The following is a 16,338-nucleotide window of genomic DNA, read 5'->3' on the forward strand; positions in this document are numbered from 1 at the left end:
CGTCGCGCAAACGCTTTTTCTTTTTCTTCCTTGCTCTCGCTGCTCGTTTCATTCACGATGGTTTTTGTTCTTGATGGCTCTATTCTCGATGGTTCGAGATACAAGGCGGAGTTTACGATGCTTGCTGGCTGGTGCTGATGTTGTTATTTTTCGCGTTCGGGCGCGAACATTCTCCCTCGGGCTGAGAAGCATTCTCAGAACCTTGCTCAAATAGTTGCCTGTTGTCCTGGATGGGCAGCACTGCGATCCTCGTTGTTGGACGTTTATATATTGTGTCACCAACCAGAACGTCGATCGTATGAACTAGTTCGTCAGATCCGGGATAGGTTCGCACAATCTTCCCCAATTTCCAGCTCATTGGTGGCAAGTTTTGGTCTTCCAGAAGCACAATCAATCAAACCTTTTTGCTGATGACACAGTATTGTTCATTGGAGCTAAAAAACTCGAGGATGCCAAATTGCAATCAAACAAAGATTTGCGATCGCTGAGCAGATGGTTGAAATTCACACAGCTAAAAATTAGCACCAACAAAACTAAACTCATGATTATTTCGCGAAACCGTGTGAACACGTCTTAGTTGGAATTCATGGCGAGACAATCGATCGCGTGAGTGAGATCAAATCTTGGCGAGATTATTGATGACAAACTGAAGTTCAATGTTCACATTGATAATGTTATCAAGGAAACTGCCAAGAAACATGGAATCCTCTGCCGTTTGAAAAAGGAGTTGAATACTCTCAGTAAGATTCATTTCTATAAATCAATCTTCTCTCCTCATTTAGTCTTTTGCACTTCCAATTTATTTTAGGCAAATGAAATATTTGTGTCGAGATAATCAAAATAAAATAAAAACCTAAATTAATCCACCTAGCAGTCAGACCCAGCCTTTTTCATTCAATTTTTTATTTGTTTAAATAGATTTACATGAACGCTTCAATCCAATAAATGTATATTCACTCTTTAGGTTCTAAAATACTGATGTTGCAATCTAAACATATAAACATGCAGTCCGGTCTGCCTGTCTGTCTGTCTCATCCATATAGGCTCGAAAACTACCAAACCGATCGACGTGAAAATTTGTATGTAGGGATTTTTTATGCCGATAAAGGTTCCTATGATAGTTTGAGACCCCTTCCTCTTCTGGAAGGAAGAGGTCCCATACAAATGAAACATTAATTTCTGCACAACTCAAGAACAAACCAAGCAAATGAAACCGAATTTGGCATGTGGATGTTTTAAGGGGTAACAAAAATGTCCATAATACTTGGACGCCCCTCTCTTTTCTAGAAGGGAAAGGTTTCATACAAATGGAACACAAATTTCTGCACATCTCGACTAATCAACTAAATGGAACCAAATTTGGCAGGTAAAAGTTTTTAGTGGTAAAAAATATGTCCATAATGTTTTGACACCCCTCCTTTTTTGGAAGGGAGGGGTGCCATACAAATGAAACACAAATTTCTGCACATATCGAGAACTAACCAACTAAATGAAACCAAATTTGGCAGGTGAATGTTTTTAGAGGTAACAAATATGTGTGTTCAGGTGTAATGTCACCATCCAAACGCCCCCTGTTATCAGCGCATCGTTATCACCAGCAGCCGTTCAACGATTGGGCATTGATTGTTTTCCCGCGCTTACGAAGCGTCGCTACTGCTATATATTAAGGGCAGCCAACGTCGGCATCGCGCGCATCTCATATCATCTCATCTCAGTGGTATTAATTTCCGCATCAAGTGATCAGTTAAGAAATGATAATTGTAAATTAGTAAAATAAATTGAGTTTTAGTTAGCTTAGAATAAAGGTGGTGTTTGGTATGAATTACGACTTTTAATTGAAACGTTTTACACGACCGTTAATTCTCTAAGCGATTGACTGTGCGGTTATTCAACCTGGTGATTTAACCGACGCTGTTAGGCTAATTCGGATAGACCCGATTCCAGTGCACACCTATAGACATCTGGTCCTTCGAGCCGGATCACCGGAGGAAAAGGGTGATCCGAGGAAACAGCCATTCAACGCTAATTTTGGGAGAAAAAAGTGATCGCCATTACTTTGGTTATATCGAAGTGGACCAACTTCGATCGAAAATCGGTTTATACGCCATCGCAGCGGACGTGATTGGCTTGGTTAATTATATACAAGGCATCATTTTTAAATATGGCAGGTTAGTGGCTGTCCAACCCGGAATACTCGATAAGTTAGTGCTATACTCGGTCTTCGTTTTCATGTACACTAATTTCACGGGCGGTGATACTTCGTTTTCTGCCTATTGGATTGGAGCGGAGCTAACGGTCACTTGTACAGGCAGCGAGAATCATTTGGTCTCGTTACATTGATTTGGTTTAAACATTAACTACTGAGATAATTGCAATCGGCTCAGTATTTCACTCAAGAGTGATTTCGGTTCGCTCTTTCGGCATTTACTATCTGTGGAGGAGGAAGGAAGTTTACATCAATTGTTCCAGAGTTTACGCATAATAATTACAAGGCTCAAAACTAAGAGCCAGAAGGTAATTGGCTCTCCTATATATTCAATTGTTTGAGGTTGCGTAACTGTGGTCTTATTTTTTTGGTATACTGTCATCAATGGCACCCGCTGCGACGTTGAAGGGGAAGGCTCCCACTCTCAAAACACTGCAGATGAAATTGAAGAGATTGCAGACATCATTCAACAACATGTACCGGTTTATGGAGGAGTGGTCGGAAAACACCAAGATCAGCGAGTTTTCGGTACGACATGATCGACTTGAGCCGTTGTGGGACGAAATGAATGATGCGATTGACGAATTCGCTTCTCATGAGGAAAATACGGATGCAGAGTCAGCAGTTAAGGAAAGAATGGATTTTGAAAACCGGTTTTTCGAATTAAAGGCACTTCTTATCGATCGTCTGAAGGATGTTCCAGAGGCTGCGGCGCTTAACCAATCTGTACGACCCATCGAATCAAGCACACACGACACATGCCAAGCTGCCACGAATAAGTCTGCCGAAATTTGGAGGAAAAATAGAAGAATGGCTCAATTTTCGTGATTTGTACATGTCTCTTATACATTGGCAACCGGATCTCCCAGAAGTTGAAAAGTTTCGTTACATAAGGCGCCGGTTCAAAAAAATGCACTATCCTGTTCATTTTCTGTTATTTTAGCAACCGAAACCAGCTGGGATGAGGGTGTTCGCAGCGAAGAAGTCTTCGGTTGCCGATATAATGTCTATAGAAATGACCGTAACTATCAACTATCTGACATGAAATCCGGTGGTGGTGTTTTAATTGCGGTGTCAATAGACTTTAACTCAGTGCTTATCGACACCATTCAGTTTAAAGAGTTCGAACATGTTTGGGTTAAAGCAGAACTAGCAGAAGAGACACACGTATTTGTCTCTGTCTATTTCCCTCCAAATAATGCGCGGAAAAAAATTTTTGGAAAGTTTTTTCATGTTGTTGAAAATATAGCATCTAAGCTGTTACCTGAAGTAAAACTCCACATATACGGTGATTTCAATCAACGCAACATTGATTTTATTCCGGACATCGATAACCATAGCATTTTACTTCCTATTACTGGCGAAAATGAAACGCTTCAATTTCTTTTTGATAAAACCTCTAGTCTTGGCCTTAATCAAATAAATCACGTGAAAAATGGACAAAATTGTTATCTTGGTCTGTTAATATCCAACATTAGTGAAGACTTTTGTGTGACGAATTCATTACAACCATTATGGAAAAACGAAGTTTATCATACAGCAATAGAGTTTTATTTATTTGTGCATGTGAATAAAAGACCTGATGCATACGAATTCGAAGATGTTTTTGACTTTCAGTTAGCAAACTATGATGAATTAAAACATAAACTAAATGGTATCAACTGGCAAGATGTATTGTGTGAAGATGGAAACGTCGATTCGGCTATAGAAAATTTTTATAAAATATTGTCTGATTTATTTATTAGCGACATACCATTGAAAAAAAGAAGACGTCAAGGCAATTCCAAATACCCAGTCTGGTACAATAGACAAATTAAAAACTTAAAAAATCGCAAACAAAAAGCATACAAAAAAATACAAAACTCATAATAATCGTGATGCTTTAACAACTTATCTTAACATTTGCGGCGAATTAAGCGATGCTATTAGTAACGCGTTTGAAGAGTTCACACTAAAAACTGAGCTTGAAATCAAATCTTGTCCAAAAATTTTTTTCAAATATGTTAAATCAAAGTTAAAATCTGAAAATTTTCCTTCAAAAATGCAACTACATGACAAAGTTGAAGAGAACCCGGCAGACATCTCTGATCTATTTGCTGATTTTTTTCAACAAAATTTCACAACTTTCTCAGAATCTGATCGTGATTATACATTCTTCATCAACTTTCCTGAGTTTTCCACTATTTCAATATTGAACATGTCAGCGCACGCGAAATTGAAGATACTTTAAAAGCTCTGGATGCATCTAAAGGTCCGGGATTAGACGGAATTCCGCCAGCATTCATGAAACATTTAGCTAAAGAGCTAACTTCCCCACTGTTCTTGATTTTCAATATGTCGCTGGAATCCGGTTGCTTCCCGAAATTCTGGAAAAACTCATATCTAGTGCCTGTGTTCAAATCTGGTAAAAAATCCGACAATAGCAACTATCGAGGCGTAACCATTCTTACTTGCATACCTAAGCTTTTTGAAGCAATAATAAACAAAAAGTTATTCCACCAAATAAAAAATAGAATTACTCCAACGCAACACGGTTTTTTCAAAGGTCGCCCAACAACAACTAACTTACTCGAGTTTAATAACTTCACTCTGAACGCAATGGATAAAGGTAATTATGTTGAAACCTTATATACTGATTTCAGTAAAGCTTTCGATCGCATTGATATACCCCTGCTTCTCTTCAAGTTACGAAAAATTGGAATTCATCCACAATTAGTCAATTGGATTGAATCATATCTGACAGATCGTCAACAAACAGTCAAATTCAAAGGCGTACTATCGAAACCTATTCAGGTAACCTCAGGAGTTCCTCAAGGCTCTCAATTGGGCCCTCTACTATTTATATTATTTGTAAACGACATTTCCTTTATTTTAAAACATGTAATTTATGCCGACGACATAAAACTTTTAATTGGAATTAAAAACGCTGATGATGTAAACATTTTTCGTAACGAGATGAAATATTTTTATATCTGGTGTAAAAAAAGCCTTCTTCAGCTAGACGTAAAAAAATGTAGTTCGATGGCTTTTGGCAGATAAAGAAACATACCAAGCATTATTATTTCCTTAGGAGATCAGGTAGTAGAGAAATGTGAACGAGTTAGGGACTTAGGAGTCATACTCGACTCAAAATTAACATTCACTGATCATTACAATACAATTATCAATAAGGCTAGTAACATGCTCAGTTTTATAAAACGTTTCTGCTATAATTTCCAAGATCCATACACAATAAAAACACTTCCTATGTCAGGTCACTTTTAGAATACTGTAGCATTGTATGGTCTCCGTTTCCTGCAACACATGTAGACAGAACAGAATCAGTACAAAAACAATTCCTGTTATATGCACTTCGTAATCTACGATGGACGTCATTTCCCCTGCCATCATATGACGAACGTTGCAGACTTATTGACATCCAATCAATAAGAGCCCGTCGTGAATTCGCAATGATGTCATTTGTTAACGATATCGTATCTCAGCGTGTCGATTCACACGAAATATTATCAAAACTCAATTTTTATGTAGGTACCTTCTAGAAATTTACGAACTCGGACTTTATTTTCTTTAAATCATCAACGAAACAATTATGCTAAATACGGGCCTATTAATCAAATGATGTTAGTGTATAACCAACACTGTGAAGCAATTGACTTTCCTGTGTCGAGAACTAAATTGAAACAATATTTCAATTCAATGCGCAGTAAAGAAACCATTATCCAATTATGTATAAACTCTTTTTTTTCCTATTTCACTAGTATAAATAACATATAGTATGTAAGTTAGTTATAAACATATGTGGTCTACTTTTGTTTGACGAAATAAATAAATAAATAAGTTGGAAGGAGAGGCGCTAAATCTCATTAACACACTGCCACTCACTAAGGCGAACTATATGGTTGCTTGGGATATGCTGGTTCAACGTTACTCAAATACCAAGATTTCAAAGAAGAAGAATGTGCAGGCCCTGTTCGAATTACCATCCATACGACGAGAGTCCGCCGAAGAAATTCAATTTCTGTTGGAATCATTCGAAGCGACCGTGAAATCGTTAGATCACACAACTGTTCAGCAAGGCGATTACAAGGATTTGCTTTTGCTGCATATATTGAGTTCTCGTCTTGATAGCGCCTCACGAAGAAGTTGGGAGGATTTTCCATCTTCGAAGGAAAACGACACAATAAGGGATTTGACCGATTTCATGCGCAGAAGGATTCACATGCTGGAGGCCATATCAACCAAACCAGATAGCGCAAGAGTGAAAACCGCTCAATCGACTAAACGAAAGTTTCCGTTAACATCAAGATCGTGCAACGTCGCGCTGAATACCGTGTCCTCGAAACGATGCTTAGCTTGTCCGGAAAATCATCCGTTATATTTGTGCGCTGTTTTCAGAGGAATGCGGGTTCATGAAAGAGAAAATCTATTGAAATCGAACTCCTTATGCCGAAATTGCTTCAAACGTGGACACCAACCAAAGGAATGTTCGTCAAAATTGTTATGTAGGAACTGTAAGGGTAAGCATCATACTCTAGTATGCTTCAAAGGAGAGAAAAATAAGGTTAACTCGCCAGCTAAAAAGGACACTGCGACTAGGAGTGCGGAGATAGGGCTTCCCACTAGTAGTGGCAATATAGTAAACGCAGCAACTGCTCAAGTGGCGAGGCTCAATGCAGTGAAAATTCCAGCGACTGGTATTCTTCTACCAACGGCCGTGGTGGTCGTTCAAGATGAATTTGGCTCAGGGATACCAAATGTGCAGATTTGTCTGCAAAACGCAGATTTTTGGAGTCCGTGTGCAGATATTTATTGATTTGCAGATATTTGCAGTTTTTCCACGGTTTCTGCAGATTTTTGTCAGAGTCTCCTTATATTTGCGCAGATTTTCTTAAAATGTGTGCAGATTTTCACAGACTTTTGCCTGCGCGAGCGAAAATTTTTCCGATCACGGATAAATTTTTTTCAGATTTCGAGCACATTTTTCCGGTTTTTCGAGCAGTTGCAGACATTTTTTGGCTATCAGCATTCGGCGAGAGCATTGTTGGATTGTGCGTGTCAATGTGATCTCGTTTCCAAGAGGTTTAGTCAATTATTAAAATCAAAAAGGCAACCTACGCAACTGGATGTTATAACGAGTAAATAACGAGTGTAAATAACGAGCTTTGAAAGGGTTATTATCAAGTCACGGGTTTCCAGTTTTCAAATACCAGTGGAGCTTAATATTCATCCTTGGTTGAATACAACAATACCAGCATTTTCTTCTACTGCACGCGATTGAAAACTACCAGAGGGGATACAGCTGGCCGATCCATCCTTGTTTGAGTCCCAAAAGATACATTTGATTCTAGGCGGAGGATCATTTTTCGATTTTTTCAATACTGGCAAGCGCATACCCCATCGGGAAGGATGTGCCTATGTTGATCGATTCGGTTTTTGGTTGGGTTGCGAGTGGGAAATACCCAGTAGTTTTTGCGCCACGAACATCTGGTTGTAATGTGGCTGTTATCGATAAGCTGGAAGAGTTGATGATGATGGTCCCGCCACATACCCCTACAAAGGTTTGAGCTGGACGATTTATCTATAGATAATTAATGTAATCACAATTTCAATCAGTTATACAAAAAAAAAACGAACTGATTCCATTTCCAGATATAAACTTCTTCAAAAACTGTTTACTTGATTCACATCGGTAAAGACGTGAATTGCTGTAGAGCTACACAAAGCTAGCACAGGGTTTTTATGACCTTCAGTCAGACTAACCACAACTACTTAATGTATATTCTCTAAGCATTCAACTAACAATTAAGTTTAAATTGTAAAAGAATCCATTTATATCTGACTTCCGCGCGCGAGGCTCAAACTTATGTAGTCACTTTCTATTATTTTTTAAGCTACAACAACATAAAGGAAAAAAAAATCCATCATCACCACCGCGACGAACACAGTAGTTTTGTCATTATATGTTAAAAAAAGATCCAATATAAAATATAAATAAAATTTTACAACACAATCATATCCGTTCGTATAAAACTTCATCAGTTACAGGCTTCAATTAAACAATCAATAAATAAATAAGTTTCAAAAATAAATATTTCATCCAAAATAAATCCGTTGTTTAAACTTCGTCATATAAACTCTCGTCATTGTTAAAAGCTTTTAAATTTCGTTCTGTACAACAGAAACTTTCACGTGTGAAATACATTGTCTCTTGAACTCCGCAAGTGTTGGTGCACGTTTAACATGTCTTGGCATCGAATTGAAAAAAAATATACCTTTATAAAATAATGAATTCTGTGAAGCTCTGGTTAAAAAGAAAGGTGTTCTTATTTCATCCGCGTTTCTAGTGTTATATCTATGAAAATCACTTCCTCTTTCAATTCGATCACACAAATATTGAGGTAGCAAACCATTAATTATTTTAAAAATGAACACCATAGACAAATAAACAATTCGTTGCTTCACGGATAACCATTGCAAAGCGTCCAACATAAAAGCAGAGGAAGTTAATCTAACACAATTTAAAAACAAACGCATTATTCTATTCTGCAAACGCTGTAACCTCAATAATTGTGTGTTATTGGCCAAATACAAAAAGATAGGGCAAAAATCCAAATGGGGCGAGATGATTGACTTGTATAGCTGTATTTTACTACTAATTGTTAATTCGTTTTTCAAACGGCATAATATTCCATACTTCTTGGCAATTTTCTTGATGACATTGTCAATGTGAGCGTTGAACTTTAGGTTGTCATCAATAATCACGCCAAGATATTCAATCTCCCGAACGCGACCAATTGTCTCATCATCTATTATAACAGAGACATCGTCATTTACCACGGTGCGTGAGAAAATCATAAATTTAGTTTTATCAATATTCAATTTCAATTGCTTATACTTCAGCCATCTGCTTAGAGAACGTAAATCTTCATTCAAGTGTGAAACAGCTTCTTCTAAATTTTTAGCTGCAATGAACAACACGGTGTCATCGGCAAAAAGATTTATGTCACAGAAACGTGAAACTCGCCGCATGTCATTTATATACATAATAAATAAAAGGGGCCCTAATACACTTCCCTGTGGAACTCCAAGATCATTCTCCACGGGACCAGATACAGAATCATTAAAAACAGTCCGTTGAGTTCTGTCAGACAAATAGCTTTCAAACCATCTGAATGCAGTACTCGAAATTCCAAAGCGCTTGATTGTGTTCAACAATAAGGGCCTAGAAATTGTTTCAAAAGCGCGTTTCAGATCCAAAAATACAGCAACTATCGTGTCTCTATTTTCTAAGTTATCTTTCCATTTTGCAAGAACTAAATTCAACGCGGTTTCACACGAATGGCCTTCCCGGTAGCCAGATTGTTCCGGAATTGATAACGAGTTACTATTTAAATATTCTAACAGCTGGACTTTAACAACAAGTTCCAATATCTTTTCTAACGTGTGTAACATATTGATGGGACGAAACTCTTCGGCTTTAATCGTTCCAGCAACCTTTTGAATCGGAACAACCAATGATTCTTTCCACACTTTAGGCACGTGCCCAGTTAGCAATGATTCATTAATAAGGTTCAGCAGAGTGTGACCAATAACATTGAAGCAATCTTGAATAACCCTAGCATTTACATTGTCTACGCCAGCCGTTTTACCTAATGAAAAACAAATATTTTTAAGGTCATCCATTGTGATTGGGTGAAAACCATCAAATCTACTATCAACGTAAGTCGGCTGTTTTATTTCATCCGGTTCATCGACCAGTTCAATTGATTGATTGATCAATGAAACACTATTGATGAAATAATCATTAAACTTACTAGCAATTATTTGTTCTGTTTGTTCTAATGTGCCATCAAAAGTTATGGACCGCGGTTTACAATTACTAGGTTTTAAAAAAGATTTCAAAATTTTCCATAACTCTTTGCTGTTGTTTTGATGCTGAGTAATCTTTCTTTGGATATATTCACAACGCGTCTTTTTTAACGCTTGTGAATATTTATTACGCGCGATTGTGTACTCATTCCAATGACTCTGACTATTTGATCTACAAAACTTTTTGTACAATTTATCCCTCTTGCGCTTAAGACGCAAAAGATCCAAATTGTACCAGCTGTTCGCGTTCTTTAAGGTTACAAATTTATGTTCAACTAATTGATTCGTACACGTTTTCAAAATACTAGTAAGAACAGCTGCAGAATCATCTAAATTACCGGACGCGATTGAAAAATCCAAGCTTCTTTCAACAAGATTCGAAACAGCCTGTTTCGAATATTTTCTCCAGCATTTCAATTTTTTAAAATCATTTTTCTCACTCAAGTTGTCTAATACAGTGATCACTAATGTCTCATGATCGGTTATTTTCATATCAGAATCCGTTACTGAACAAATGGAACCCAAATTGGAATAAACATGATCAATCGAAGTTCTACTTCGCAGGGAAATACGTGCAAATACATTAACGCTCTGTTTTAAATTGAAAGATTCTACTAAACGCTTCAAATGTTTCGAATTTGTATTATCTCGCCAGTTGATATTAAAATCGCCAGTCAATATATTCAGTTTACTATAATCGAGAAATTCATCAAGCCAATTTTCCAATATTTCAAGGAAACGGTGATCACTAGCATTGGGAGAATGATACAAAACACCACAATTACCCACCTCCATACCACGTACTACTGTTATGCCCAAGAACCAATTGCCATCCTTCGCTTCGTTTCGGCAAAGCTCGAATTGAACTGATTCTCTGACATAAATAGCAACACCGCCAGTTTGTCTAGAATGTGATAAACAAGCAGCCACATTATATCCCGGAATACTATATTGATCATATGCTTCAATATCGACAATATGAGTCTCTGATAAGAACACTAAAAGTGGACGTTTATCTTCAACAATCTGACGTAATGCAACGTAGTTTGTTGTCAACCCCGCAATATTCAAATACAAAAATTCAAACTTATTCACATTCTTCTTGGAACTTGTTTGCTATTTATTGAAACACAAGCTGCTTTTCTTTTGATTGAATAATCTTTTATATATCAAGCATTCTGAACTAAATGCGGCATGGTTGACGTCCAAATTCATGTTACGCTCTTCATTCGTCTTTAAACAATTAACGCATTTCAAAACAGTAGACGTGCATTCAGATGTTTTGTGTTTTAGGCTTCACCTGGAACACGTATCACAATTTTTGCAATCCATGCTCTTGTGCCCAAATTCTCCACATTTGAAGCATCTCAAAACATTTACCGCGGGAAATACTAAGCACCGATCAAATTCTACATTTACTTGGTTAGCAGATAACAAGCTGTTATACGTTTCCAAATCAACCTCTATTACCGCGCTATACTTGTTATACCGAAAGCGTGGATTTTCATACGGGTTTATTACTTTTACATCATTAATTTTGATACCTTCATTTTGACTCTTTAAAAAGTCAATGAAAACATCAGGAGAAAGATTCTCGCTCATGCCCACTATTTTCAATCTCGGCACCGACGTGGGAACAACAGCACTGTAGTTTTCACCCAGATTGCTTTCAATGCCATTTTTCAACTTATCAATATTTTCGCCAACAGCGCATTCAACAATAATGGAACCATCTTTACCGTTCCTAAAATTACTCATTTTGTGTGTTTTTGGATCTAATTTCGTTTTCAAAAACTTCCGAGTTTCCTCGCAAGCTTGTTTGGACTCTTTCGGTTTGATCACAATGACCGGACGAGTCTTATGTTTAACGGGCTTAAAACCATCATTTATATTATTATTATTACTAATACTCGTTTTAATACTTTTACGGCGACCCTTCACGACTTGCGCAAAAGTCACGCCGTCATCAAAAACATCATCACTATTATCGTCATCAATTCTACGCTTCTTGCCGATTTGGTCCGATTCAGAAGGAACCGTCCCATTCCACGCGCGGGCATCATTAATTGCAGCTTTATTTTGACGCGTACTCAATTCCAAAACCGAATGGTTCAATTTATCAAATTTCTCACAAAATAATTTTTCAAGAGATTCATTTACATTTAATCTCAACTGTTCCATACCGAAATTCAACGCGCTGTTTATCTGGGCCGATATTTGATCCCGCATTTCAATGACCGAATCAGAGAGAGAAGATAATTTCTTCATCTCTTCTTCAATACGCTTGATGTCCGGTATCAAATGTTGCCCACCACAACACTGGTTTGATAAACATTCGTCACACTTGAAGCAAAGATTATCATTATCTGTAACTATCTTTGCCGTTGCCTTGGTGAGTCCAGTACACTTGTAGTGAAACAAACGTGCACAGTTGAAGCCCACACATTTCAACGGCAAATCCGATAGGACAATTGCCGTACCACAGCCAGAGCAAATCATCGCACACAACACACGTTAACACGGGACGCTATACCAATAGACATGCAGAGAAACAAGCGACAGAGGCAAAAAAAATGATCGCCACCACCGCTGCTTTAAAAGCGTCGGGGGGGATTTTATTTTAACAAACTTTAACGCGAACTTGCTGCTTAAAGCAACTGTTCTTGTACTTAGCCTTTTGTAGATTCACTACCGACACACGTTGAAATATATCTACCTGATTCACGGTAGGCCCCACGCTGGTTTCATTCACTATTTCACATGTAAATTAACAATTATATATCACCACAAAATAACATCAACTACTCTGTTCGCCATCAAAAGAGATCATGACTGCTAACTAGATTCTGGAAGAGTGAGAAAATTGGTCTCGAAAATAAGCTTTCCCCTGCAGAGGCTTCGTATGAAGAACTCTTTAAACAAACCTGCAAACGGAATGCCAGTGGTCGTTATGTTGTGTCACTTCCAAGGACAAAATTATCATACAGCAACTTGGACACACACATGATATTGCCAGCCGAAGGTTTCTTCAGATTAAGAGACGTTTGGAACGGGATTCAGAGTTGAAAAAACAGTACCATGATTTTATGCAGGAATATGAACAATTAGGACATATGCGGCGAGTTCCTGACGATGATGTTGCAACAACAAAGCGTTACTATCTTCCTCACCATCCAGTGGTGAAGGAATCTAGCACCACGACGCGCGTAAGGGTGGTGTACGATGCGTCGTGCAAGTCGTCTTCTGGCGTCTCCCTGAATGACGCTCTTTCAACTGGACCCGTTGTACAGGAAGACTTACGAAGTATAACTCTGCGCTCTCGTACTCGGTTAGTGCTGTTGATCGCGGATGTGAAGAAAATTTCCGTCAAATAGAGATTGCTGAGACGGATGCACCGCTGCAAAGCATACTGTGGCGGTCGGATACTTACTCACCATTAACAATTTACGAACTATCGACGGTAACATATGGGACGAAGCCAGCACCCTTTCTTGCAACGAGAAAATTGAAACAACTGGCAATGGATGGAGGCAAACAGTTCCCATTAGCATCGGCTGCAATTTTGAAAGATGTTTATGTTGATGATGTGATTACTGGCAGTGACACTACGGAGCAAGCAAAGGAGCTCAGAGTTCAGCTTGATGGTTTATTTCAATCGGGCGGCATGCGTCTGCGAAAATGAGCTTCCAATGACCCATCCATACTAGAGGGATTGCGATCGGAGTACTTAGCAGTCTCAGATGAAAGGGGGATAAATTTTGATCCAGATGCTTCAGTGAAAACCTTAGGTCTGACATGGTTTCCACAAACGGATATGTTCGCCTTGCAGTTTCAGATCCCATCTATTACCAATGAACAATGGCTTACAAGGCGAAAGGTACTATCTTACATAGCAATGCTATTTGACCCCTTGGGGTTAATTGGAGCAGTAATAACAACTGCAAAAAATTTTATGCAAACTCTCTGGCAACTCGAAAATGGCAAACAGGAAAAACTAGACTGGGATTCGGCTCTACCGACGAGTGTAGAAAAAGAATGGCGCATATTTCACGAGCAACTTCCGATACTGAAGCAGCTTCGGGTAGAAAGATTGATTATAATTCCAAGAGCGGTGGGCATGGAGGTCCATTGTTTTTCAGACGCCTCTGAAAAGGCGTACGGGACGAACTTGTACATTAAATCCTGGATCCAGCAGGGTGACGTCAAGGTATCGCTTCTCTCTTCCAGGTCAAGAGTAGCTCCTCTGAAAACACAGTCAATCCCACGACTTGAGCTACGAGGGGCACTAATGGCTGCAGAACTATACGCCAGGGTTAAAAAGGCGATAGAAATTAAAGGAGATGTTTATTTTTGGACGGACTCAACGACAGTTTTGCAATGGTTGCAAGATATACCAACAGTGTGGACGACATTTGTTGCCAACAGGGTGGCGAAAATTCAGAATATTACAGTTGGTTGCTCTTGTAAACATCTCCCAGGTGTACAGAATCCTGCAGATATGACGTCACGAGGTATATTCCCGAAGAGCATAGTAGAAAATCGTGCGTGGTGGGAAGGTCCGGAATGGCTCGCTTATGGTTCAGATCAGTGGCCACAACAGAGTAAATTTTCAGACTCTATGGAAGCTCAACAGGAATGCAAACAACCGGTGGTAGTAGCAGCGGTTTCTTTTGTATGGATTTCAACAATTGGTATTTCTCGCAGTTTGTGGATTATATGACGCTAATTCGTCGGACAACATATTGTCAACGGTTCATTCGAAATCATCGAAGCAAGTATCAAAGGGGCGAATTTGAGGCGGGAAGCTTGACCTCATTAAACACGACTGAGCTACGCAAGGCAGAGTTTACCGTAATTCGTTTGGTTCAACAAGAAGTTTTTGGGAAAGAGTTTCACGCTTTAACGCATAACAGACCGGTGCACAGACAATCGGCCCTACGCTGGTTTCATCCAGGACTCTCCATTGACGGGGTCATTCGCATAGGTGGACGATTGGGAAAATCGCAAGAATCAGAGGAAGCGAAACATCCTATGGTGTTGCCCGCACGACATCATGTTACTAAATTATTGTTGCGACCTTACCATTTGAGGCTACTAGATGCAGGGCCTCAATTACTGTTGAATAGCGTTAGGCAAAGGTTCTGGCCTCTCGGAGGACGAAGTGTGGCGAAACAAATTGTTCATCAGTGCATACGGTCTTGTCGTCTTAAAGCCACACCAATGCGGCAATTTATGGCAGAACTACCGGCATCAAGGGTCACGGTAGCTAGAGCATTTTCAACTACAGGTGTTGATTATTTTGGCCCTGTTCATATTCGGCCAGGATACCGTCGAACGGCAGAAAAGGCATACGTGTCCGTGTTTGTCTGTTTTGTTACTAAGGCGGTACACTTGGAGTTGGTCGGAAATCAATCAACGGCATGTTTCATCCAGGCGCTGAGAAGATTTGTGGCACGTCGTGGTCTGTGCTCTACACTGCATTCCGATAACGGTACCAATTTTGTGGGGGCAAGGAACCAGCTAAAGGATCTCATGGCTAATCTCAGAAGCAAACAACATCACGAAGACGTAGCAAGGGAATGCGCCAAGTTAAACATCCAATGGCATTTTATTCCGCCAGGTGCGCCTCATTTTGGGGGATTGTGGGAGGCAGCAGTGCGCTCATCGAAATACCATTTATTACGAGTGCTGGGAGAAACACCTGTTTACTTCGAGGATATGCTTACTACGCTTGCTCAAGTGGAAGCTTGCCTCAACTTTCGGCCTTTAACACAGCTGACAGATCGTCCTAATGATTTGAAACCGCTAACTCCGGGGCATTTTCTGGTTGGTGGCTCGCTTCAAGCTGTTCTAGACAACAATTTTGTCGACATACCAACAAATAGACTGCACCATTGGCAAGCAGTGCAAAAGAAGGTACAGGAATTCTGGAAGCGTTGGTGACTAGAGTATTTGGCTCAACTTCAAGTACGACCCAAACGTTGGCAACCTCCGGTACCGGTTGAAGTAGGCAGGCTGGTAGTCATCCAAGAAGATAATTTGCCTCCGATTCGGTGGCGCATGGGACGAATACAACAGACTCATCCAGACACCGAACCAAGTGACACTTAAGACCGAAAGGAGAATAATCGATCGGCCGGTGGAAAAAATTTGTTTGTTACCGGTGGCAACGAGTGGTGCATCGGCGGTGACTGAAGATGCACTCCCAGAGGTTTAACTGTTCAGAAATTTATAATTCCAGCGGGGGTCGGAATGTTCAGGTG

General features: G+C 39.3%; 2 protein-coding genes across 2 annotated transcripts; both read left to right on the forward strand.

Annotated features, from left to right (window-relative positions):
• Window positions 1-2,590: 2,590 nt before the first annotated feature.
• On the forward strand, window positions 2,591-13,449 carry LOC129719959 (uncharacterized). Its single transcript, XM_055671366.1, has 2 exons — window positions 2,591-2,932; window positions 13,063-13,449. Exons 1-2 carry the CDS (start codon window positions 2,591-2,593, stop codon window positions 13,447-13,449), a joined length of 729 nt encoding a protein of 242 aa, XP_055527341.1.
• A 1,261-nt stretch (window positions 13,450-14,710) lies between these two features.
• On the forward strand, window positions 14,711-16,018 carry LOC129719960 (uncharacterized). The gene has a single exon (XM_055671367.1). It carries the CDS (start codon window positions 14,711-14,713, stop codon window positions 16,016-16,018), a length of 1,308 nt encoding a protein of 435 aa, XP_055527342.1.
• Window positions 16,019-16,338: the final 320 nt, after the last annotated feature.

The sequence above is a fragment of the Wyeomyia smithii genome, chromosome 2, assembly GCF_029784165.1.
Source record: "Wyeomyia smithii strain HCP4-BCI-WySm-NY-G18 chromosome 2, ASM2978416v1, whole genome shotgun sequence".
In the NCBI taxonomy this organism is placed as follows: Eukaryota; Metazoa; Arthropoda; class Insecta; order Diptera; family Culicidae; genus Wyeomyia; species Wyeomyia smithii.

Bases quoted from the DNA above. Each gene is read 5' to 3' on its own strand.
- LOC129719959 (XM_055671366.1), top strand. From the start codon at position 2,591: ATGGCACCCGCTGCGACGTTGAAGGGGAAGGCTCCCACTCTCAAAACA. The intron at 2,933-13,062 runs GTACGACCCATC...ATTATCATACAG, and splicing joins CTGCGGCGCTTAACCAATCT to CAACTTGGACACACACATGA.
- LOC129719960 (XM_055671367.1), top strand. From the start codon at position 14,711: ATGCAAACAACCGGTGGTAGTAGCAGCGGTTTCTTTTGTATGGATTTC.